The sequence below is a fragment of the Taurulus bubalis genome, assembly GCF_910589615.1.
Source record: "Taurulus bubalis genome assembly, chromosome: 7".
NCBI lineage: Eukaryota > Metazoa > Chordata > Actinopteri > Perciformes > Cottidae > Taurulus > Taurulus bubalis.
The window spans coordinates 313,235-340,869 of record NC_136595.1 but is presented as its reverse complement, the minus strand read 5'-3'; the positions used below and the strand labels follow the sequence as shown (position 1 = coordinate 340,869).

Sequence of the window (27,635 nt, the reverse complement as noted above, 5' to 3'; positions counted from 1 at the left end):
GCACCCACATATACATGCACATCTACACAGACAAACACATGCATCTACTTAGCCATCTACATACATGACATTACATTTAATTTAGCTGACGCTTTTATCCAAAGAGACTTACAATAAGTGCATTCAACCATGAGTACAAACTCAGAACAACAAGAATCAAGAAAGTACAATTCCATCAAGAAAGCCAAACTACAAAGTGCTATCAGTAAGTGCTAGTAAAGTGCTGCTTTCCTTATTCAAGGTGTAGTCGGAAAAGATGTGTTTTTAGTTTGCAGCGGAAGATTTAGAGACTTCCTGCTGTCCTGATGTCAATGGGGAGCTCATTCCACTATTGAGGAGCCAGGACACAAACAGTTGTGACTTTTTTGAGTGTTTAGCTCAGTGACGGAGCTACAAGCCGATTGTTAGAAACCGAGCAAAGTGAACGGGCTAGGGTGTACGGTTTTACCATGTCCTGGATGGAAACTGGACAGGTCAGAGCCTGGGGTGGAGGAGCGTTGCATCTGGTTTAAAGCTGAAATGACAACTGACAGCAGCAAAGGAGAACCTATTTCAATGTTTGACAGCAACGATGTAATTGGCTTAAGGACACAGTGCAGCATCTGATTTGTTGATTTAAAGTGGACGACCCCAATCAGTTGATGGAGTAATCACAGTGAGAATTAGAGACTGAGATATTTATGAATGACAAGTAGTGTAAAGAGTCTTCCTTTCTGAACTACCGCTTAAGCTCCATTTCAATAGTGCAGTCTTTGGCGGTTGGACTTGAATCTGATTCAATTAAAGGCAACAGCAAACAGTAAAGTCTTCAATCTGGATTTAAAGGAGCTGAGGGTCTCTGGGGGTCTCTGAGGGTCTCAGCAGACCTGCAGCTTTCAGGGACCTTGTTCCAGATATGTGGAGCAGAAAAGCTGAACGCTGCTTCTCCATGTTTAGTTCTGACTCTTGGAACAGAAAGTAGACCAGTCCCAGACCACCTGAGGAGTCAGATGGTTCAAAAGGTAGACCAGTCCCAGACCACCTGAGGGTTGGTGGTTCATAAGGTAAACCAGTCCCAGACCACCTGAGGGTTGGTGTTTCATAAGGTAAACCAGTCCCAGACCACCTGAGGGGTCTGGGACTGGTCTACCTTATGAACCACCTGAGGGGTCAGGATGGTTCATAAGGTAAACCAGTCCCAGACCACCTGAGGGGTCTGAGACTGGTCTACCTTATGAACCACCTGAGGGGTCAGGATGGTTCATAAGGTAGACCAGTCCCAGACCACCTGAGGGGTCTGGGACTGGTCTACCTTATGAACCACCTGAGGGGTCAGGATGGTTCATAAGGTAAACCAGTCCCAGACCACCTGAGGGAACAGAAACACAAGCATCATTGCCTGATGGGACCGTGTGCAACAGAACTCAGACTCTGTTGAATTCTACAAACTGCTGCTTTACTGGACTACACGTCACCATTAATATCAACTTGAGAGATTTGTTCCATCAAGCCGAGGATGGACGTTCAAAAGCTCGTGCTCGTGTCTCCAGCGATCTCTGTGTGCGAGCACTGTGTGTGTGAGCGCTGGAAGCCCCGCCCCCTCGAGCCCCGCCCCCTCGAGCCCCGCCCCTCTAGCCCCGCCCCCTCGAGCCCCGCCCCCTCGAGCCCCGCTCTGCATGCAGGCAGACAGAGAGCAGAGCAGCAGTGTGCTCTGATCCGCTATTTTAATAATCGTTTTTAGCGTGCGGGCACCGCGCTACCTTTTTAGTATCTATATACCGTGCAACTTTACAGAGTAGTGTAAAAAAAAGTATTTAAATCGGCTCAGGCACCGGAAGGACGCACCGAAATCTGTGTTGCTTTTTGGTCCGGTAGGTACCGGACGTGTTGGAACCGGTTCCATACTGGCACCGGTTCTCGGTACCAAACCCTAGTGATAAGTTCTTGTAGGTAGGGGGGAGCATGTCCGTTGATGCATTTATATGTGAGAACTAGGACCTTGTAGTTAATCAGGAATGATACAGGGAGCCAGCGCAGTGAGTGGAGAATGGGGGATATGTGGTCATATTTCCGGACTCCCCTCAGGACCCTGGCAGCGCTGTTTTGGATATTCTGTAGTTTCTGGATGTTCTTGTCAGTGATGCCAGTGCAGAGTGAGTTGCAGTAGTCCAGTCTTGAGGAGATAAAGGCGTGGACGAGCTGCTCTGCGTCTGACAGGGTTAAAGTGGGGCGGAGTTTGGAGATGTTTTTTAGATGATAAAAGGAGGTTTTGCACAGGAATTTGATATGGTCAGTAAAGGTCAGGTGAGGGTCAAACCGAACTTCTAGATTGGTGACTGTGGAGGAGAGGGGTATGACCTGACTGTCAAAGGTGAGATGAGTTATGGATGATGTCTGAACCTGGTGTGGAGTGACGACAAGGAGGGCTTCATTTTTGCTGCTGTTTAGCTGGAGAAAGTTGTTGCTCATCCACGCCTTTGTTTGCCCAAGACAGGCGGTGACACATGACATGGCTGCAGAGGGGTTTGGGGCAGCTTTGATGTAAAGCTGTGTGTCGTCAGCATAACAATGGAAGGACATCCTATGTCTGCTGACGACACGGCCGAGGGGGAGCATGTAGATGATGAAGAGGAGAGGGCCGAGCACCGACCCTTGTGGAACACCACAGGAGACTGGGAGTCGTCTGGACCTGCATCTTCCCAGTGAAACATATTCAGTTCTGCCAGAAAGGTAGGACTGGAACCACTGGAATGCAGAGTCTGATAGTCCAATGGTGGTGTGGAGGCGCTCTAGGAGGACGGTGTGATCCACGGTATCAAATGCAGCTGTCAGGTCCAGGAGGATGAGGAGTGAGGTGATGGTTCATAAGGTAGACCAGCAGCAGTTCACAAATGTATTTAGGACCTAAACCATTCAGTGCTTTATATATTGTTCTATTTATTTAAATCTTTATTTAACCAGGAAGTCCCATTGAGATTAAAAATCGCTTTTTCGAGGGAGACCTGGCCAAGACAGGCAGCAGCATAAAAAAACACATAGTTACAGACAGAAAACACAGAACAAGGCAGATACAAAACGGTCACGTCAGACCAGCAGAGACAATTTTATATATAAACCAGCAGCAGGATTTTAAGGTACATTTTTTGTTTGACAGGAAGCCAGTGCAAAGACCTCAGAACTGGAGTGATGTGATCCACTTTCCTGGTCTTAGTGAGGACTCGAGCTGCAGCGTTCTGAATCAGCTGCAGCTTTCTGATTGACTTTTTACAGAGGCCTGTGAACACACCGTTACAGTAGTCAAGTCTACTGAAGATAAATGACCTGTGAACACACCGTTACAGTAGTCAAGTCTACTGAAGATAAATGACCTGTGAACACACCCTTACAGTAGTCAAGTCTACTGAAGATAAATGACCTGTGAACACACCGTTACAGTAGTCAAGTCTACTGAAGATAAATGACCTGTGAACACACCGTTACAGTAGTCAAGTCTACTGAAGATAAATGACCTGTGAACACACCGTTACAGTAGTCAAGTCTCCTGAAGATAAATGACCTGTGAACACACCGTTACAGTAGTCAAGTCTACTGAAGATAAATGGCCTGTGAACACACCGTTACAGTAGTCAAGTCTACTGAAGATAAATGCATGGACAAGTTTCTCCAGATCCTGTTGAGACATAAGTCCTCTAACCCTTGATATATTCTTCAGGTGGTAGTAGGCTGATTTTGTAATTGTCTTGATATGGCTGTTCAGGTTGAGGTCTGAATCCATAACTACACCTAGATTTCTGGCTTGGTTTGAGGTTTTTAACATTAGTGATTGAAGCTGAGCGCTGACTTTCAATCGTTCATCCTTGAGACCAAAAACAATTACTTCTGTTTTATCTTGATTTAATTGAAGAAAATTCTGACACAGTTGTTGATTTCTTCAATGCATTTAGCCAGCCCTTGTATAGTGTTATGATCCCCTGGTGATATAGTTATGTAGAGTTGTGTGTCATCTGCATAATTATGATAACACACTTTGTTGTTTTTCATAATCTGAGCCAGTGGAAGCATGTAGATGTTGAACAGAAGAGGCCCCAGTATTGAACCTTGGGGAACACCACATGTCATCCTAGTCAGCTCTGATGTGTAATTAGCTACCGACACAAAGTATTGTCGGTCCTTCAAGTAGGATTCAAACCAGTTAAGTGCTGCGCCAGAGAGTCCTACCCAGACTTCAGTCTGTCTAGTAGTATGTCATGATCAACCGTGTCGAATGCAGCACTGAGATCCAGTAATACTAAGACTGAGGTTCTGCCACTGTCTGTGTTTAAGTGATGTCGTTGAAAACCTTAACAAGAGCAGTTTCAGTTCTGTGATGCTGACGAAAGCCGGACTGGAAGATAATAAAACTGACACCTGAAAGAAGGGATGTGTTTACAGTTTGTAAAAGATCAGCGGTCATGCAGTGTGAAATATATTTTTAAAGAGCATTGGTAGAATCCAAGCAGCAGGAGGATGTTTGCAGATGTTGTATAATGTCTTCTAGGCTTCTTTGGTTGATTAACTTCAATTATGTCATGATATTCAGTGTTTCCTCTAGGTTTACAGCTTCGGGGGGGGGGCAAAGACACCGACACAAACACTTAAAGCAGTGGTTCTCAAACGTTTTCTGTAAATAACATCATTTTGTGCTTTTATAAATAACAGAATAAAGAAAATTGCAATCACTCTCAAGTAAATCATATTGCTCCATCAGACCAAAAAAGATTTAAAAAAAATTGCAATCACTTAGAACAGCGGTTCCCAAACTTTTTAGGCCACACATCCCCTTCTACATCCCGACCGGGTTCACACACCCCCAATCCCCCACACCTTAAAAAAAAACCGCAACAGAGCCTATTTATAGCCGCATAAAATCAGACCAATGAGAGAACTGTTTGCTCGCGCGTGGCGTTTGTTACAAGATTTAGTCCGCTGTATAAATGTCAGTTACACAAGGCGTCACTTTTAAAGAGCAATAAGGATGGCGAGGACACACACACAGGCTCAGAGGCAGAGTGCATTTCACATTTATTTACTTAAACACAGTAAGCCACGTAAAGAACAAAGAGTGGCACATAGGCTCAGAAATAGATATCAATAAAAAAGGAGGAGTCCATATGAGGATTTTCACATGCAGCGCAGCAAGAGAGATAGAGAGGAAGAGGGAGGGGGAGAAAGTGAGAGACGTGAGTCAATTGTTTTGGGCTGTTTTGTAACTCTTCCAATTTTGATCTAAAAAATGTAAGGGGCTTCTGACTTGCACTGGCATGCTTGTGTTCAGGTGGCGGCGCAAATAAGAGGCTTCAGACAGCTGTTAGCCAGAACCTCACTGCACAACACGCACTGTGGCTTCGGGCAATCTGCATTCCAATCCAAGTGAAGCCCAGACCCAGAGAATTGTCATCATGTTTCCTCTCTTTTTCCCAGTCTGATGCTCACTCTCGTCTCCTCTTTCTCCACCTTGACTCTTCGATGGGCCTCTGTGCTCCCGGTTTGTCTGTGATGTCTCTTCCTCCCTCCGGTTCCTCCCTCTCTCTCTGTCCCTCTCCTCTTTTATTACTGATAGCTTCAGATGTCCCACCTGACAGCTTCCCCGATTTCAGCCAGTTTAACATATTTTCATGGATGTTGCTGAATGAATGAAATGACGCTAGGTGCACAAGCTAGGCTAGCTAGTGTGTAGTAAAAGACAGTCTGGCGGCCGGACCGGAAGTGCATCTATTTATTAAATTGTACGTTTTTAATTTTAAATTTAAATCTTACAAAGGGACATTTTATAATGAAAAAATCCTACTTAATTTTTTTTTTATTATGTTTAATATTAATTATTACACCATTAGCCCACCTTTACATTTTTCCTCTTGCGCACCCCCTAGAGGCAGCTCGCGCACCACCAGGGGTGTGCGCACCACACTTTGGGAATTCCTGACTTAGAACAATGAAAATAAAGTTCTAGCTGTGCAAAAAATAACTAATATTTAGTTACTACTAAATAGCTCATTGTGGAAAACAATAAGCTCATATTTTTTTGCAAAGCAAAACAGACTGAGTGAGATGTGTGAGCATCAGGTTGTATCAGTATTAGTGGAGTAGTGAGCTGCTTTCCTCGACACATCTTTTTAAAACGGGGTTTTAGATTTGATACGGCTCTCAATTCATGCTCAATGTTGAGCTGCGATCTGTTTTGAGAGACGCAGCAGCAGAAAAGACCTCGCGGAGACTTCATGGAGATCGGCTTTTGGCAAAATGCCAAGAATCTGTGAGTCGCGCAGCGTAACCTGTTAACGGCGTACCGTAACATTTACCAGAAAGTACAGGCATCTGTCCATGTATTTATTAATGACTTAGTTTTATATCCGTGTACTTTGTACTTTTGTAATATGTGAAGCCAGCAGCTCATTGTTGGTAGAAGACACAAGCACTTTGGCTCTTTCACCTGGAGCAGGAGAGCTGCTCTGTCTTCAGAGAGCTGCTCTGTGTTCAGAGAGCTGCTCTGGGTTCAGAGAGCTGCTCTGGGTTCAGAGAACTGCTCTGTGTTCAGAGAGCTGCTCTGGGTTCAGAGAGCTGCTCCGGGTTCAGAGAGCTGCTCCGGGTTCAGAGAACTGCTCTGGGTTCAGAGAGCTGCTCTGTGTTCAGAGAGCTGCTCTGTGTTCAGAGAGCTGCTCTGGGTTCAGAGAACTGCTCTGTGTTCAGAGAGCTGCTCTGGGTTCAGAGAGCTGCTCTGTGTTCAGAGAGCTGCTCTGGGTTCAGAGAGCTGCTCTGTGTTCAGAGAGCTGCTCTGGGTTCAGAGAGCTGCTCTGGGTTCAGAGAACTGCTCTGTGTTCAGAGAGCTGCTCTGTGTTCAGAGAGCTGCTCTGGGTTCAGAGAGCTGCTCTGTGTTCAGAGAGCTGCTCTGGGTTCAGAGTTCGATAATTATATTTACAGCATTAACAGTTCACTTACATGCATGCCTCTATTAATCGATAATTATAAATAATTACTCATTAATGTGTTGATGTGTTCCCACGTCATGTTAGCTTGCTGCATCTCAGGCAAGAGAAATAGATTGGATTTTCTAACAAGGCTAATTTTAAGGAAGTTAACATATTTAACATTCCTCTAAAAATAACAAAAGCTAGTAGAAGCCGAACGGGCTTATTTGCTTCATGTTAGAAAATAAATACACTATAAATATATACTATCACTACGACATCACTGCTTAACTGCATCACTCAACACGCATAGTGGAATGCTCTCTATACCTTAAAGACAAATAATGTTGGGGATGTCTTTATACTTAATATTTATCTTACGTTTGTATTTTGTATTTCATTTTGAATGAAACCTGTGTGACCATGTTTCTAAAACCACCTGTCACTACTGTGATAGTTAATCAAGCTGACTGTGTGGATAATGTGTAATAATGATGTGTCATGTACACAGTTTGGTGGAGAGCCCAACAGAGATGCCAGCAAAGTGTTGTTGATGTCCTATGAGGCCGATCCCTCTGTGGTGCTGTCTGCTCTGGTTTACTCTGCAGCCAAGTTGATCTGTTGGTGTTCACATGTGTTGTACATCTGGTGTTGATTCCGCCTCATGTCCAGAGTCCTCATTGCGTCACTGATGTCATGTTACCCACACAGCCCACCGGCCTGGACCGCCCACTTGTAGAACTGGACCGTTCTAAAGAAGTTCTATTCTTCTTCATTTACGTTGAAATACACTATAAAGACCAAAATGCTCTCCTTTCTCAGAGTAAAAGCTAACATTTATTAAGCTACCATCTTGTGTGTCGGGCCATGTAGTTGTGACGGGTTACCCAGCCTCCTATGTTGCCATGGTAACACGTCAGTTTGAATGCAGATACCGACAGTGTCTCTTTTCAGAGCTGCAAACACATTTCCCTTTTGATTCTAGAAGAGCCTAGAAAACAATATAGCAAGACGGGAGGTATAGCTGAACACTCACACATTGACTGTTTCTGATGAGACGAGCTTACTGGCACCAGGCTCTCTCTCTCTCTCTCTCTCTCTCTCTCTCTCTCTCTCTCTCTCTCTCTCACCCAGCAATCAACTGACTAATGGAGCCAGACTATCCAAACAAGATGGCCTAAATATAATGAATGGCCTTAAATATAATTAAAAGGTGTTCTAAATGATACACAACCCACACAATAAATACAGTAGGTTACTATGTCTTTCTTTTGCAGATTTGAGAAATATATCTGCATGCACAGCTAGTAATAAATACAAAGTGGGAGGAAATATTAAGTTATCTCAGCATTAACAATGTTTTGGAGTTTCATAATCAATCGGACGCACTGGTCGTCTTCAGCATCTTAGACACTTCTGTTTTAGTGACACTCATTGGAAACATCAGAGGAAGACAAACACAGCAGTCACATGTGGTGTCATAGTGATGTCACACAACACTCCAGTCGTCCTCCCAGGGGTTCCTGTCTTTAGGGCGTATCAGCTGGGGTCCAATTGCTGACTAGACGTTCTGGGCGTCCTGCGATGCCTCTGGTAGTCCCTGTTGATTTAACACCGTCTGTTCTGGTCAGGAAAGGTTCTCATCATTTACTCCTTGTATCCTTCAGAAAAACAGCAGAGACACAACAGAAGGAGTGCCATAATAAAGGAGGAGAAGGATTGAGGAAATACAGAGCAAAGGAGGCATTAGGACACCTTTCAACAGGTTTCAGGGAAATGTTTGATGTTGGAGAAAGATGGAGGTCATCAAGCGGTCAGAGTGCGCAAGGCTTAGTGTTCAGTAGTGATTCCCTTATAAAGACTGCTTAAGAGTTTAACTGAGCAACCATTTCATTTTCAGTTTGACATTTCTTCCTTTGTCACGTGTCCTCTCAACAAACTAATGCATGGACTCAGTCATGAACTCCGGCCTCCAGACCGACCACCTCCCGATAGTTTTTGTATGGAGAAGAATTGATACGCGCTTGACCTCAGGCGTCTACCTATGTACAGTCACATTTATCTAATGCTTATTTAGATATTTCAGTCTGGACCAAAGTGATTTCCACCCGTACAGCCACACTGCCACCATGGAGGAAAATGTGCCATGATTACCCATATCTGAATTAATATGGACAGAATTTCTAAGAAGCTACTTTTTGCCATTGCAAGCTGTTCTGAGGTCTGTGGATGTTTTTGAATCAGAAATGGAGCTCTTCTTGCTCATTGGTTGGTTGAAACCAATTGTATAAATATGTTTAATGCAGCTATAAGTTGACTTAAGTGCTCAATACACACGAGGGACAGCCAGCCAAGGCAACACAGGGCTTTGTAGCAGGATGTGTTGCGACTCAGTGGTCTCAAGGACAGGGCTGTAGTCTCAAGGACAGGGCTGTAGTCTCAAGGACAGGGCTGTAGTCTCAGGGACAGGGTTGTATTCTCAGGGACAGGGCTGTAGTCTCAGGGACAGGGCTGTAGTCTCAGGGACAGGGTTGTAGTCTCAGGGACAGGGCTGTAGTCTCAGGGACAGGGTTGTAGTCTCAGGGACAAGGCTGTAGTCTCAGGGACAGGGTTGTAGACTCAGGGACAGGGCTTTGTAGCAGGATGTGTTGCGACTCAGTGGTCTCAAGGACAGGGCTGTAGTCTCAGGGACAGGGCTGTAGTCTCAGGGACAGGGCTGTAGTCTCAGGGACAGGGTTGTAGTCTCAGGGACAGGGCTGTAGTCTCAGGGACAGAGTTGTAGTCTCAGGGACAGGGCTGTAGTCTCAGGGACAGGGTTGTAGACTCAGGGACAGGGCTGTAGTCTCAGGGACAGGGCTGTAGACTCAGGGACAGGGTTGTAGTCTCAGGGACAGGGCTGTAGTCTCAGGGACAGGGCTGTAGACTCAGGGACAGGGTTGTAGTCTCAGGGACAGGGCTGTAGACTCAGGGACAGGGTTGTAGTCTCAGGGACAAGGATGTAGTCTCAGGGACAGGGCTGTTGTCTCAGGGACAGGGCTGTAGACTCAGGGACAGGGAGTCTCAGGGCCAGGGCTGTGGTCTCAGGGACAGGGCTGTAGACTCAGGGACAGGGAGTCTCAGGGACAGGGCTGTGGTCTCAGGGACAGGGCTGTAGACTCAGGGACAGGGAGTCTCAGGGACAGGGCTGTGGTCTCAGGGACAGGGCTGTGGTCTCAGGGACAGGGAGTCTCAGGGACAGGGCTGTGGTCTCAGGGACAGGGCTGTAGTCTCAGGGACAGGGCTGTAGTCTCAGGGACAGGGCTGTAGTATAGTACTGTGGTTGTAGACACAGCTTCTACTCAGCAACACACTCAGGAGTGCTCTAAACATAGTCTGTCTCTAACAGCACCATAGGAGTAAAGTCAAAATGATGCAGTTTATTCGTTATTAAGATAAACAGTCAGCATATGATTAGAATGCATTGCCTACTTGACCTGAATGTATACAGACATTGGCATTGAGTTGTACATTTCCTAAACTGACTGAAGGCGTAAGTTTAGTTTGTGGATTATAGTCCAGATCTCAAACGCTGTAACTTTGGACGATACAAAGTTCCAGCGTTTACTGCTGATGGCCCGTTGGTGTAATCACCTCAGCCGTCATCAGCTCAGGCAAGGGTTATGGTATATTATCTGTCCTCACCCTCACAACCTATCATCTTATTCATACTGTTTACCATATGAACTACCACTGGCATTGATGGGCTTTTTGTCTCCCAACATCTTCTGGCTCTGCTCCATACAAGTGTCCCAGTAAGACAACCAGTGAGCCAGCAAGTAGCTATTATTAATGTTGTCACAGCAGTGGTCAAAATGTCCACCATGATGACTAACACCGACAGTAGTTGGTGGGATAGAACCTGGAGGATATACCCAAAACACCAGGGTTTCATTCATTTACTCAAGGGAGAGGCTATCTGGCGTAGAACTGAACCATGTTGGACTCAACACAACCTAGACCACAGTACACCTGCCTGTCCCAGAACACAGCAATGACAGCCATGACTGCTACTCTGGTAACTGTCTTGGTATGAATCAAGTCTCTCTCCCTCTGCAGAGGCGGAGCAGCGCAGTAGTCCCAGTCGTACAGGAGTGGCCTCTGACCAGGAGGACAGTCAAACCGCCACCATGGGTAACGTACAGGACACTCCGTATAGATGAATGTTCAGCTGAACCTGGTTGTTCTGTAATGTAGATGCATCATGTTTTACTGTCTGGTAATGTTCTTCAATAATATGAACAAATACAATAATTACTTTACCCATGAATAAGTCATCAACTTTGTTTCACGTGATGAATGAAATTCATTCCAAGTCCCTAAAGATATTCAACCATTTGGAAGAGAAGGATTGTGATCATGTCATCCCTATATGGAGAGTGTGGCCTCACCTCTGAACATGATCTGCTCAGCGTCGGAAATACACGAGGGCAAAGGGCAGAAAATGTAATTTTGCCCCTGATATCACTAGGAGAGGGGCAAAAAATGCCCTCACAATTTCCTCTAATAATTATAATAATTTAATTAGAAATGTCATGAATTTAGAAATTCGAAATGCGCCGTCCGTGTTAAAATCAACCGTCTGGACTTCCTGTCACTCGTAGCGCCGCGGCTCTCACAGCTGTTGCGCAACACACAGGACAACATGCGGACACGCGCTGCTCAAAGACGCTAGAAAAAGCATCAAACTGGCTGCTGGTCCTCTAGCAGCGCTGGAAGCGGCCGACATTCAGACACACTTCCTCGCGTGAAATCCAGCTAGCTGTGTGGCTACGGATAATATTATAAACCCAGACACGAGGCCGTTTGACGTTCTGATGTTTTTGGGATTTTCACAACAATATAAAGCAGAGAGAGTGGGTATTTCCATGGTGGAAGGCGTAAATGAAACCTGCACAGAGATAAGCCCCGCCCCCTCTTCCAGCTCAATGACAACATTGATGACATGTTGGTCAGTTTGTCTGCTTGACCATCACATTTTACTACAATAAAAATGATTGAAGTGAGATGAAACTTTATCTTCTGAGATACAATATGTTGACAAAGTTTTCCTTTGGGAACAATTTGCGGTGGAAAAAAGGGAATAAATCTCAATACTCAATATATCGCAGTATAAATAGAATCGTGGACCTCTGGTGATTCCCACCCATAGTAGGTACAACGTGATTAAGGTAACAAAATTGAATTATAAGAAAAGAAAAAAATGTTAATAGTTGTTTAAAAAAATGTAATAACAATGAATTACCAAAAAGAAATGAGAATACAATTGAATATGATTGTCTGATTAATCTTTTCTGTTTGTTAAAAAAAATCTGTAGACTAGTGCCTAATAGTCTTATTGTTGCCATTTGATGACTATTGCTCATATACTGTTAGCCTAAATCAGTATATTTATTATTTTGAACAAAGGTTAAGTGTTATTTCACAAGTTTTAAAAATTGCCCCCTAAAAAATATGTAAATTTCCTACCCTGGATCTGCTTCTCCATCCTTTGCACTCCAGTGATAAGACTAGTGGTGGACAAGTGGATAGTGTGGGGTATATTTATTTTCTATACAAAGAAGAACATATTACAGATCTGATGAGTATTGAACAAACAATAATGAATAATGGTATATATTATACTCTTAAACTTGTCTATTTGTGCCCGGAATGGTTTGAAAGGAAAAGAGGGTTTTGATGGCCTGAAAGGCGGAGTTATATAATCTTGGGGCGTGGTTTAATATACTGATTAAATACTGATGAGTGACACATGCCATAACAATTGGTGCACTGGTTTTGTGTTGGGCCAATGATGTAGGATAATGATATATGTTTTTTAAAACATGAATACAATTACTTCCAAACACAATATGTACTTTACACTTGTCACCTTCAGTACTGTCATCTGTTGTCTTTAATGTTGTATTCTACTGTAGAATAGTAGATTTAATTGTAAATATTCCTCCCATTATTGCACTTTGTTTATCGTTGAATGTTTATTGTTAAATGTGATGCACCTCCCGCCAGGACACATTCCTTGTATGTGAAAACATACGTGGCAATAAATGATTCTGATTCTGATCAATACACTGGAGAGACTTTGATCTTAATATTTTACAAAGTAAAACCAAGACAGTGACATAATGAAACAAAAGAACGGTAAAGGTAACTATCAAGCAAACTATCAAAAGGGCTCATTCAACATTTCTCCAGGGGAACCCTGAAGAACTCTGAGCATCCAGAGCTTCTCGTCACAAACAGACGTTTCTCATGCGCTCTGTCTCTGCAGACGGTCCAGAGTTCCAGGAGAGTTTTGTGACCTCGGGCGTCTTCAGTGTCACGGAGCTGGTCCAGGTCTCAAGAAGTAAGTGGGCTTCAGCATTAGCTTTAATCTTTACCAAGCACTCATTGTAGCACCAGCCTTTTGTTTCTGAGCTTCATTTACATTGAGCGTGTCTCTGTATGGTTCAGATACTGTGCAGTGACTCTACAGCGCTGTAGTCCATCACATGCTGATTACACGTAGGAGACTGGTAGTTACAGCCATGTGGCATGGGCATGGCTCAACATGCATGACATATTGTGGGAGGTGATACAGAGTAAGTGATATACATAAACACATATATTCAGCTCCACCCACCTCAGTGAAAGTGACATGAATGAACAATGAGGAAAAACTATTGCCTTGCACCAAAAGCATTGTTACAGTATATCTTCAACATTATGAGATGCAGAGCCAATCCAAGTGAAGTCTCTGACTTGTTGATGGGACTTCCCTTCAGACACACACCATGATCATGAACATTGGATTAGCTTCACACTTTTGCAAGAAGAGGGAAATGTAATAATACAGACAACATATTTAGTCACCTCAGCCCAAGTATTTAGCAGCTGATATTTAATTTTCAATATGTAGTGTGTGTGTGTGTGTGTGTGTGTGTAGCTCCAGTCGTCACAGGAGTGGGACCTAGTTTCTCTATGGGGGAGCTCCAGGGTCACCTGGCTTACGACCTCAACCAGTCTGTCAGCCAGCCAGTCAGCCTCAGACGGTCACTGGCCAGCACCTCATCCAGCGGGTAAACACACACATACACACACACACACACACACACACACACACACACACACACACACACTTGTATTAACCCTTCCCATCAGAACACCAGGGAGCAGCGTTAACAGTTATTGATGTCAGCCTCTACCGTGAACTAAGCTTAGTTAGACGTTAAGACCCTAAAACAGCCTTTGAAGAAAGTTAGATTAGTCAAAATGTCCTAATCTGGCAAAGACATTCTCCCTCTGCGTGTCACATCAGAAGACCCACCCTCAAACAAAGTCTGCATCCTAAACCAGATACCAGATACCAGGCTGTCCTGTCACACACTGCCTTGTTGTTCCAAATGGGGAAAATCTCAAATCCATTATGTCCCGTCACTAAGGATTGAGGACTGACGAGGTAGATGGATGGACTTGTAGCTGGACTACCAGCAAGCTACTGCATGTAGTGAACTACTAGTGTGATTACATGAAGTCCAGAGGGAGTTGTTCCTGATCCCGTGTGAGACAGGATGTCATGTTACAGACTGTAAAGTCCTGAGGATCATTTGTATTTGTGATGTTGGGCTGTTTAAAATGAACTGAACTGAACTACTGCCTTACTGTAGATACTAAAGCACATGAGCCCACATAACCTACTTAAGACTTCACTTTGGACACGTGTGTTCTAGCTCTTCCAGTGCAACATGAACCCACGTCCAGCTGCTGAGCGTCTTTACATGTGTTTGCAGGAGTAAGCGCCATAAGTCTGGCTCTATGGAGGAAGAGGCTGACAGTCCAGGAGGGGACTATTACCACTCCCCTTCCTCTCCTGCCAGCAGCTCCAGGAACTGGACTGATGACATGGAAGGAGGTAACGGAGTGATAAACAGTAGATATGCTTCATTTGATTCTCTCTGGTTGTATACAGTATGAATGATATCATCCAACACTAAACCAACGTGTTATCCAGAAACAAACATTATTACAAAGTAAACATACTCACTTTGCAGACACAATGCATAGCATCTCCATCAGAACAGTGACACCCTGTCCCTTCTTGACAATAGAGATTCAGCTTTTATATGAGAATGAAGTTGTGTTTTAATTTACAGGGACACAGTATAATAGCTTGTTCCAGAAAATGAGCTAAAGTCTATAATCAGGAAACTCAAAGTGCACTAATTCAAGTCGGACTCTACAGAAGAATTGTCCCCTAATACAAATAATATGAAGGAGGATGGTGTGTTGTCAGCAGTAATGTGGATGTTGACTTCTATAAAGTGACAGCTCAGCTGCTGTGGATGTATACCAGCACACAAGATGCAGAACAGTAATGAAGACTGAGTGGAAAAGCTCTGCAACGACTCAGTCACTAACAGTTCAGTGTGGGTTTATTTGCAGTATATGTTCACTATAAGTGATGGAATCTGTGTATATGAGAACACATAGCATACATGTCACCATTGATTAATCAAACATAGTAACAAGGTAGCCCTGCCCTAAAGCATACCCTGCTTTTGCATTATTTAGACCACAAACTCATGTTTACAATGTTTACTGATGTATTAATACATCAAGTGAGAAGTAGAGTCCTTGTATCATAGTCTTCTAAATAACCAGAGGAGTTGCCTTCTGGTGGCCATTAGAAAAGATGCACTTCACCACTGGCTTCACGGTTTAGACCCACAGGTTGCAGCCTGACGTTAACAAAGAAAAGACACTGCTAGCTTGTGTTATATTCTAGTTCTAAACTTGAAACACAGATTTAGGAAGTTCCAGCAGACTGGATAGGATTTATAGACAGTTCTTTAATACATTTTGCCCAACCATTCAATTCCTAAATGTATCAATTTAAAAAACTTCAGAGGTATTAGCAATCGCTGTTCATGTCTCCAATCGTCTATAGTCATCATTAACAAACATCAACATGTTTAAATATTGGGGGAGAGTACTGGTCTGAAAAAAGTCATCTAGTTTCACACTGACAGACAATAACAATGAACATAACAGTTACAGCACATTCAATATGGATATGGATCCAGATAAAACCACGATCCATGTAAACCTGTGAGGAGAGAAAGCACAAAGACTCTGGGAAAGAAGAAGAGTTAGTGATATGCATTAATGGGACATGAATTCATACAAAAGGAGATAGAGAAGAGGAGAGAGGAGCTTAGTGTATCCTAAGATGTCCCCAGCAGTCTAGGCCTGTAGCAGCATATCTAGCCAGCCCTAACTATAAGCCTGAGTCAGGCCTAACTATATGCGCTATCAAAGAGGAATTGAAAGTGGAAGCTGGTTCCACAGAAGAGGAGCTTGATAACTGAAAGCTCTGCTCCCATCTTACTTTTAAGACTCTGGGAACCACAAGTAACCCTGCATTCAGTGAGCAGCTCTCTAGTGGGGTAATATATATGGTACTATGAGTTCTCTAGTGGGGTAATATGGTACTATAAGCTCTCTAGTGGGGTAATATGGTACTATGAGCTCTCTAGTGGGGTAATATGGTACTATAAGCTCTCTAGTGGGGTAATATGGTACTATGAGCTCTCTAGTGGGGTAATATGGTACTATAAGCTCTCTAGTGGGGTAATATGGTACTATGAGCTCTCTAGTGGGGTAATATGGTACTATGAGCTCTCTAGTGGGGTAATATGGTACTATAAGCTCTCTAGTGGGGTAATATGGTACTATGAGCTCTCTAGTGGGGTAATATGGTACTATGAGCTCTCTAGTGGGGTAATATGGTACTATGAGCTCTCTAGTGGGGTAACATGGTACTATGAGCTATCTATTCTGCCAGGAATTAAGCTTTGTTAAACTTTTCCGTGTGTCCGTCGTACTGCTTCTGGGTCCTTACCACACCTGTGACAGTACAATCTGGCGACAACATGGACCAAGCATACGACACCTCATCACGACACCTCATCACAGGCAGGTGTCGGAGATCCTGCGCCAGCACCTCCGAGGTTTGCCACACGCTGGCGAACAAGGACCAGCTTATGACCGCCTTGATAAACCAGGTACAACAACTTAGGGCAACCCAGACCATCGCGCCAACACCGCCACCTACTCCGGTCCACTCCGGGCTCGAACCAGCGTGTTCAACGCCAGTCTCGGAGCCCCAGGTGGTGGAGCCGGAACGTTATGCTGGGTTGCATAACTGATGAACTGTTCCATCCTGTTTGTGTTGCAGCCCCACACCTTCACTTCAAAGAATGTCAGAGTGGCGTTCACCATCAACCACCTGGCGGGGAGAGCTCGCCTGTGGGGAACCGCAGAATGGAATAGCCGTACTCGTGCCTGTGCAGGCTACTAGGGCTTCAGCAGGGCCACCAACCTCTCACGGACTCTGCCATGGATTTCCGGACGAAAGCACTATTAAGTTCGTGGAACATGGCCGCCCTGTGTGGCGCTCAAAGACGAAATAGTCTCGTTCAAGTTACCCACATACCTGGCCGGGCTTATCGCGGTAACCACCAGATTGGATCGTCAGATGCAGGCCGCCAGGTGGCTGGCGAAGCGTCAGGAACAGCTCAGCCAAAGCCCACCTTCTCGCCTCACTCGTCCAACAACCCCTGATTATACGTCAGACTGAATCCATGCAAGTGGATTATACGCCAGCCCACCTGCCTCCTCGAGAGAACGTACCCATGCCAGTGGAACATGCTAAACTCTCCACGGAGGAACGACAGCAGCACCGGTGGGGAAGTCTGGCTAGGCCGGTCATTTCGCTCAAAACTGCCCGGTAACAGCCTGGGGCTGACCAGTAAACAAGGAGGTACTGGTGATCAGAGCAGTTTCCCGTCCCTCGTTCTGCCAAAGCCCACTATTCCATGCCAAGCTACTCTTATTCAGGAGTCCCCAGACTATTTCCACCTTCCTGTATTCGGGAGCAGACGTCCATTATGGACAAAGGGCTCGCTATACAGTTGGGGATCAACCGGATACCTCTCCCCAGTCTGTTCCGGCCATGTTATCTTCTGAGGACGGTCACATATCAAACCGTCACCGTCCACATCCTCCTGTCCGTCACCCACAACAAGACCATCAGCTTCCACATTCTGAAAACCCCTCGTATCCCCATCCTTCTGGGATACCCCTGGCTGCTTCAACACAACCCCCACATCGACTGGACTGCCGGGGCTTTTAGGGGTTGGAGCCACCCCTGTCACATAGTCTGCCTGAAACAAGCCACTGCACCACAGCGTTCCTCTCAAAATCTCCACGCCTCAACTTACAGGGGTCCCCTCGAATACTCGGACTTCAAGGAGGTATTCTACAAGTCCAAGGCCATGTCTCTGCCTCCCCACCGTCCTTATGATTGTGCCATCGATGAGTACCTAGTGATGCACTTCGGCTGAACCAACACCCACGCAATCTTCCAGACCCTGGTGAACGACGTGTTCCGGGACCGGCACGTATTCGTTCACCTTGATGACACCCTGATCTTATACAAGAACCAAGAGGAACAAGTGCACCATGTCCAATCTGTACTTCAACGCCTACTGGAGAACTCTTTTTTTTTACAGGCGGAGAAGTGCGACTATTCACACGGTTCCATTTCACTCTCTCCTATAAAGATATATGAGATTGAGAGGATCATTACCCCGGCGGAAGTGAGGCTTAAGCTCCTTAGATCCATGCGCATCCATCCCACGTTCCTCATATCCAAGGTCAAACCTGTCCGAGAGAGTCCCTTGGCTCCTCCACCCCCTCGCCTCATCAAAGGAGGTCCTGTCTACTGGATTCATCGCCTGCTTCGCTCCCGCCGCTGGGAAGGAAAGGGTCTGGAGGAGAGGCAATGGGATCCGACTCGTAACATAACCCTGACTCATCACCAGTTTTCATTGACAGCACCCGGACCAGCCTTCTAGGACTAAAACGCCTGCTGGGAACACCCTGTTCGGACAATATTCCGAAGAACCGTACCTCCAGGGTCAGACGCAGTTGAAAGCTTTAAACTCTCAATCATCATAACACAATATGTTAACAGTCTCTCTGCAAAGTTTGACTTTGATAAAGTGAAGTAGAAAATATTCTGTTATGTTTCGTAAAGACAGTTTAGGCGAATCTCCAAATAGAGCATTTATAGTTTGTGTGTGATATTTACATTTTATCATGTAGCACGCTATTTATTTCACTTTTATATCACTAATGGTGTTCAATACATCCACATACAGCCGTAGCATACACTAAATAAATCCAAATAATGCTTTTGTGCCCTCAAATCACATAAAGTATTTGCTTATCGATCATAATTCTAAACAACATCCATCATAACTTCGCCGTCGAAACTCCGATTTGAGTCTAATGCTGCGTTCACACCAAACGTGTGGCGAATTTGACGCGCGACTAGATTACATGCAAAGTCAATGCACAGACGCGATTGATTGAGAATAAGCACATTTTCTGCCGAGAGGCACAAATTCCGCGTGTGACACGGCGCAAATTGACGCGGGTTAAATTTTTCCAACTCCGGCGAAAAATTCACATGACGCTGACGATGGAGTTTGATGTTCCGACGTAACAAGTATAAAGCAGAACTAGTGGTTATTTCCATGGTGAATGGAGGAAACGGTAACTGTTTTTACGGAGATAAGCCACTGAGATAAGCCACGGCCCCTTTTAGGCGCGAGTAACATTCACAACGCGTTTGGTGTGAACGCAGCATAAGACACCTCCTTTTAATCGTGAACGCCTATGGGAACTGTCAATCTCCAAATGCCGAAGGAAAATAAGAGCGCCCAGTTGCTCAATGACATCATTCTTTATAACAGTTTAACACACACATTATGACTTCAACAGGATACGCTCTCTTAGTTAGTCAAAGAGGAACTTAATTACTTCACTTTAGTCACACAACCTGGTCCTTCCTGAGCCGATCGTATGAGGAAACATTTCAACAGTTTCCAACTGTTCAGTGCTTCAACAGAATCAATGTTACATATTACCTATTGGTTATGAAATCACAATTCAGAAATGCAAAATCAACTTTTAGGTTATGCTCATTTTGTATGTAGGCTTTGTGTTCCTTGGCCTGATCTTCTAGTCCAGAAAATATGCCTTTCACTAAGAGCATCTCTTTTGGGATCTCAACTCTGTTCAATTGGTCAAGGTCCATGGGGGAAAAGCCATCTAAGTATATATCAGGGTTTACAACAGTTTCTAAGGTTACTATATTTGAGGATAGATCGGTACAGGTTGAGGTACTGGGAACTGTTGGTTCTCACACCAATAAATATGTCTGTCTACTTTTTTGTTTCAGGTCTATCTCCTCCAGTGAAGAAAACAGAGCTAGACAGTCCCTCTTCCCAGGAAGACTCACCAAGACTGGGCTCATTCACTCAGCACCACCGGCCAGTCATAGCCGTTCACAGTGGTCAGTATGCATACATACACTCACCTAAAGGATTATTAGGAACACCATACTAATACTGTGTTTGACCCCCTTTCGCCTTCAGAACTGCCTTAATTCTACGTGGCATTGATTCAACAAGGTGCTGAAAGCGTTCTTTAGAAATGTTGGCCCATATTGATAGGATAGCATCTTGCAGTTGATGGAGATTTGTGGGATGCACATCCAGGGCACGAAGCTCCCGTTCCACCACATCCCAAAGATGCTCTATTGGGTTGAGATCTGGTGACTGTGGGGCCATTTTAGTACAGTGAACTCATTGTCATGTTCAAGAAACCAATTAGAAATGATTTAAGCTTTGTGACATGGTGCATTATCCTGCTGGAAGTAGCCATCAGAGGATGGGTACATGGTGGCCATAAAGGGATGGACATGGTCAGAAACAATGCTCAGGTAGGCCGTGGCATTTCAACGATGCCCAATTGGCACTAAGGGGCCTAAAGTGTGGCAAGGAAACATCCCCCACACCATTACACCACCACCACCAGCCTGCACAGTGGTAACAAGGCATGATGGATCCATGTTCTCATTCTGTTTACGCCAAATTCTGACTCTACCATCTGAATGTCTCAACAGAAATCGAGACTCAGACCAGGCAACATTTTTCCAGTCTTCAACTGTCCAATTGTGGTGAGCTCTTGCAAATTGTAGCCTGTTGTTCCTATTTGTAGTGGAGATGAGTGGTACCCGGTGGGGTCTTCTGCTGTTGTAGCCCATCCGCCTCAAGGTTGTGCGTGTTGTGGCTTCACAAATGCTTTGCTGCATACCTCGCTTGTAACGAGTGGTTATCTCAGTCAAAGTTGCTCTTCTATCAGCTTGAATCAGTCGGCCCATTCTCCTCTGACCTCTAGCATCAACAAGGCATTTTCGCCCACAGGACTGCCGCATACTGGATGTTTTTCCCTTTTCACACCATTCTTTGTAAACCCTAGAAATGGTTGTGTGTGAAAATCCCAGTAACTGAGCAGATTGTGAAATACTCAGACCGGCCCGTCTGGCACCAACAACCATGCCACGCTCAAAATTGCTTAAATCACCTTTCTTTCCCATTCTGACATTCAGTTTTGAGTTCAGGAGATTGTCTTGACCAGGACCACGCCCCTACATGCATTGAAGCAACTGCCATGTGATTGGTTTATTAGATAATTGCATTAATGAGAAATTGAACAGGTGTTCCTAATAATCCCTTAGGTGAGTGTATATATAATATAACACACACACACACACACACACACACACACAGACACAGGTATGTCCGGTTTCCTCACCTCCTTCATTCTGCATGTCTCAGTGTCCTTGGGCAAGACACTGAACCCCAGATTACTGTGACATTGTGAAGGTGAATTAGTCGAGATCCTGATGGGCAGATGGCCATCAGATGTATGAATGAGTGAATGTTGACATGTATTGTAGAGCGACGAGACTAGACAAGAAAGTCCATTTACCATTTATATACATACGCACATACAAACTGTGGCAATCTGCCTTTATAATGATCATATATTATTATTCTCTCAATATAAATGATATAAATAATATTTAAAAAACTGCCCCTCTTCATTTAAAACAATGTTCATGTATTAATGTGGGGGGTTGACATTTAAATTGCCGGAGAGAACCTCTGCTAGTCCATGTCGATGAGATACTTTAACAGTACAGGTCTATTTACCATTTACACATACATACAAACAAACAAACAAACAAACAAACAAACAAACAAACAAACATACATACATACATACATACATACATACATACACTGTCGGAGCGCCGGGATTAACACATTCTGCAACCATCTCTTTTTGGCTGAACACCAGTCGCCATTTAATCCATACTCCCAAAAAAAAACAATCATAGTATATTATATTTCTTAAAAATTCACACTATAGGATGTCACAAAAAAGTTTAAAAACTCATAGTCTAGTATGTCTAAATGCATTTATTGTATAATAAGTATAAAAAAAAGTCACAAAATTCATAGTATTACCAAAGTTATACAATGTCTCTTAACCCTTTGGGGGCGGGGCCTGCGTCGATGCGGGCGGGCAGGTGTTTAAGTTTTTAATAAAATTCTATCATCACAATAATACGTCATAGAGATATGGTTTTAAATCTGGCGGATATGGTTTCCACTTCCACGTCTGAGCATCTAAACATGGACGTGTCTTACGACGTGTGCAAAGCTTCAGTGTGAGTCAGAAGATGCCAAGCAAAGAGTCCTGAGCAAATATATATTGGAGGGGACTGACGGCTAACAAGGAGCTAGCCGGAGCTAACGGCTAGATAGCTGGCTACAGCGTTTCTGTGAAACTGAATGGTGAGTAATCAACTGTTGTCCCGATCACCGTTAACTTTCTTAAAGTGAACTTAGTATGACTAGTCGTGTTGGACCTCCATTATGTGTTTGTAAGACCGTAACTAACGGGTGTTTGTTGACGATAGCTTCGTAGCGTTAGCACGTTACTACATAGTGCCAGGGCTCTCAAGTTTTTAAGATAGGTAAGAGTGACATCTCTCTCTCTCTCTCTCTCTCTCTCTCTCTCTCTCTCTCTCCCCCCCCCCCCCCCGGACGGAGGTGCGGCCGGGATTACACCCAGATACAACAGATACGTTTTTCTGATTGGCTATTCGTGTAGCCCATTTCTTTTTATTGATTGGCATGGGATTCGGGGGAGACGTGCTTGATTCCTCCATGGTGAGGGCAGCGCGAGGGCAGTCATGTTTGCGCGCTGCGGCACATTAAATAGCCTAGAGTTTTTTTTCAGCGTGAGAAATACGATCTGTGGCGGGAGGGCGTGGCTTAAGACCGAAATGAGTGACAGTCACGCTCAATGCGTGTCACTTGAGAGCCCTGTAGTGCCATGTTGGATGTTTCCTTCCGTGTCTACGACTGAACGGTGCATACTCAACTGTTGTACCGATCACCGTTAACTTTCTTACAGTGAACTTAGTACGACCAGTAGTGTTGGACCTCCATTATGTGTTTGTAAGACCGTAACTAACGTGTGTTTGTTGACGATAGCTTCGTAGCGTTAGCACGTCACTAGATAGCCCCGTTTTGGATGTCTCTTACGTGTCTACGACTGAACGGTGCATACTCAACTGTTGTACCGATCACCGTTAACTTTCTTACAGTGAATTTAGTAAGCCTCGTAGTGTTGGATCTTCGTTAATCGTTACTACAGTAGTGTTTATGTCACGTTAGGTGCTGCTAACACGCCGCGAGCTAACGAGAGCTAACAGATAGTTGACTACAGCTATGAACGGTGGGTAATCAACTGTTGTCTCTATCACCGTTTTATCACTTTATTTCAGTGAACTCATACGGACTTGTATTAATGTATTTTACAGAGTGGATTCAGATCTGCGAGGGTCCAGAGGACAACATGCAACATGCAGCTGCAGCATGTTGTGCATCTCTCTAGTGGGGTAATATGGTTCTATGAGCTCTCTAGATGGGTAATATGGTACAATGAGCTCTCTAGTGGGGTAATATGGTACTATAAACTCTCTAGTGGGGTAATATGGTACTATGAGCTCTCTAGTGGGGTAATATGGTACTATAAACTCTCTAGTGGGGTAATATGGTACTATGAGCTCTCTAGTGGGGAAATATGGTACTATAAACTCTCTAGTGGGGCAATATGGTACTATAAACTCTCTAGTGGGGTAATATGGTACTATGAGCTCTCTAGATGGGTAATATGGTACTATGAGCTCTCTAGTGGGGTAATATGGTACTATGAGCTCTCTAGATGGGTAATATGGTACAATGAGCTCTCTAGTGGGGTAATATGGTACTATAAACTCTCTAGTGGGGTAATATGGTACTATGATCTCTCTAGTAGGGTAATATGGTACTATGATCTCTCTAGTTGGGTAATATGGTACTATGATCTCTCTAGTTGGGTAATATGGTACTATGAACTCTCTAGTGGGGTAATATGGTACTATAAACTCTCTAGTGGGGTAATATGGTACTATGATCTCTCTAGTTGGGTAATATGGTACTATGATCTCTCTAGTTGGGTAATATGGTACTATGAACTCTCTAGTGGGGTAATATGGTACTATAATCTCTCTAGTGGGGTAATATGGTACTATAAGCACCTTAATTAAGATATGATGGTGTATCACCAATTAAGGCTTTGTAGGTGAGGAGAAGGATTTTACATGTGACTCTTAATCTTACAGGAAGCCAGCAGAGCAGCTTATACAGGAGTAATGTGATCTATATTATTAGTACACCAGCTGCAGCATTCTGGATCAACTGGAGAGATTAAACGACTTCACATCGACTCGATGCTAATGAAAGAAGACAAATAACGCCGGTGCCTTTTAAAGAAAAAACCCTCTCTGATAGAATCAGAGAAATTCCACCTACAAATCTGAAGAACAAATCCCGCTGCCATACGGAGGATTAATTTAGTGTGTGACCCACCGAGAGAGTGCAAGCGACTAGATTTACTCCTGCTGATGGAAGGCTCTATTTGCAGATACCTTCGACTGTAACAGGAGAATGGACATCAGTGTAAAGATGTATTGTTATGTAAATAAGAGTTACCTGTATTATGAGTTGAGCTTTAGTCAGTTAAGGCAAGTTAACTGTTGGTTTGTTTGTTTTTTGTTTGTATATCTTTATTTTGGTTACACGTGTAACAGGTTGTCACTATTAAAAATAAAACACCTTGTTGGTTTTCCCTACAAAGTTTCTTGTGTCTGCCTCCTACCATTTCCCTAGCCACTCCTGTAAGGCTTCCTCACACGCACATAAATACATACAGACATACACACATAAATACATACATACATACACACATACAGACATACATACACACAAATACATGCATACATAAATACATACAGACATAAATACATACATGCATACACACATACTGTAACAAGGTCCTGTTACTTCCCTGAGTTCCCCCCAGCACCAATGACACGAGCACACTTGAGGTATCGTTAGCAACTGGTTTCATAGTGACATCACGCTCTGGCAGACTGTGCCTCTGCTCTCCTCTCTCTCCGCTCCACCCCTACTGAGCTTCATAGAGGGACACAAACACATGAACAGTTTCAGCTTGAGGCCAATCAGGCCTCATCCCGGCACCTGTTCCCTGAGCCGCTCCCCCGCCGCAGCTGAGCATAACCACACCCCTGCCACCACACATACATACATAACATACATACAAACATACATAACATACATGCATAAATAACATACATACATAATATACATACATACATAGATGATAAACATACATACATTACATACATAACATACATGCATACATAACATACATACAAACATGATATACATACATGATATACATACATACATTACATACATAACATACATGCATAATGTACATACATACATGATATGCATACATACATTACATACATAACATACATGCATAAATAACATATATACGTAGATACATTACATAAATAACATACAAACATACAAACATACATAACATACATACATAACATACATACATACATGCATAACATACATGCATACATAACACACACACACAGGAACAACATGCCCTTCACTGTGTTGTCTCGTGTCTCTCTGTCCAGGTCTATCTCGGAGTCCTCACCCCTCGTCATCGATTCATTTCTCACCTTCGTCCTACTTCCCCCACGGAGCGATCCGCTACCCTCCTCACCTGGCCCAGGACCCCCTCAAAGACCTGGTCTCATTGGCCTGCGACTCTGCCAATCAAGCCCCCGGCTCAGTGAGTACCCAGTCACACAACACAGAGCTCTGCTATACTTCATCTGAACTATAGCTAGTGTTTCACTACGCACATCATTGTACTTCTTTGCAGACAGATTATTCCTGTCTAGTTATGAATATGAACCAATACCAGCCAGCTGCAGTGCCGCGAGTATAATACCAGCGGCACACAGAAATGTAGATGTCGACACCAATGTGCACCATCTACTGATGTTTGGACAGACACAATAAAAAAAAATGAGTGAAATATGTTGTTGATGTTGAAATTAGTTAGTTTACTAGTAAAACAGATTCTACCTGGAATGACTCAATGGCATGAGTTAGTTTCATGTGCTAAACCTGTTAGCCAAATATATATATATATATATATATATATATATATATATATATATATATATATATATATATATATATATATAATATATATATATATATATATATATATTCAATCTTAAAAATATGTATTTTAATTCAATTTGAGTATTATTACTTATCTACCTTGAGGGTAATCTGGAAGTGTGGCACTATAATTAGTATTTTGATATTTTAGTTGTAATTGTAAAAGCTAAACAAACAGACAGCCAGAAATAAGAAACAACAACGGTGAGAACAAAGAAGTTGCTGCTTACATACACACGTTTACATTTGAAGCACATAATACTAATAATAATGAATGTTTCCACTGCTATCACTTTCACCTTTTGGATTTGCAAGTTGCCATTTACAAAACTAGTCAAACAAAGAATGGAGTTCTCCATGAGGTTTCAATAGAACTCTGAGGGGTAATGTGAGCCGGTATCACCTCCTGTTTTACATATATATGTATATATGTATATGTGTACATAGTCCTGTCGACACACTGTGATACTCTTTGTTTAAAACGTGATGAAAACTGCCTCTCGAAGGCTTTGAGCTTCAGAGGGGAAATGCATTATAAAATGTTTTGGATCTGTTATTTAGGACACTTCATTTCTGTTTTCCAGCTGAATGGCAGCAACCAAGGGAAGGTGCCCAGTCACTACATCTCCTCCCAGATGTTGGCCCCTGCTGGCCCCGCCCCCTCCTTGGCTCCTCCCCCAGCCTCCTTACCCAGGCCGGCTCTGCCTGCAGAGTCAAAGGCCGCCAGCACTTCCTCTGATGGGGGCGCGCCCTCCCCCACGTCACCCAGTAAGTGGTCAAAGCAACTGTTCATGTCAGCGTTGATGTGTCACAATATCATATCATTCATAGGCAAATACATAACGGGTTGAGATGAAAGTGCAGAAGGAAGATAACAAAGGGTGTAGTGTGTGAGGGCTCCTGGGGGTATTCCAGACCGACAGACTGACTCAACCCTAACGGAGCTATGCAGCTTTTACACAACTAGAATGCTGTGGGTTACCCTGATCTCTGTAGTTCTTTGTTATAATAATGCATTTTATTAGTAGTAGTAGTAGTAGTAGTGTCAACAGATCACATGAAAAGCGCCTACACTATAGTGAATTGA

The 27,635-nt window shown here is 43.8% G+C and overlaps 1 protein-coding gene across 1 annotated transcript in view; it reads left to right on the top strand.

Moving 5' to 3' along the window:
* Nucleotides 1-27,635, top strand: part of nfic (nuclear factor I/C) — a gene marked incomplete at both ends in the record, with an annotated part of 61,859 nt that overhangs the window by 12,959 nt on the left and 21,265 nt on the right. Inside the window, 7 exons of the mRNA XM_079221299.1 lie at nucleotides 11,019-11,093; nucleotides 13,231-13,305; nucleotides 13,885-14,017; nucleotides 14,729-14,850; nucleotides 20,248-20,361; nucleotides 25,990-26,147; nucleotides 27,133-27,316. Of these exons, the coding sequence (XP_079077425.1) occupies nucleotides 11,019-11,093; nucleotides 13,231-13,305; nucleotides 13,885-14,017; nucleotides 14,729-14,850; nucleotides 20,248-20,361; nucleotides 25,990-26,147; nucleotides 27,133-27,316 (861 nt within the window). The remainder of the gene's footprint in view (nucleotides 1-11,018; nucleotides 11,094-13,230; nucleotides 13,306-13,884; nucleotides 14,018-14,728; nucleotides 14,851-20,247; nucleotides 20,362-25,989; nucleotides 26,148-27,132; nucleotides 27,317-27,635) is intronic.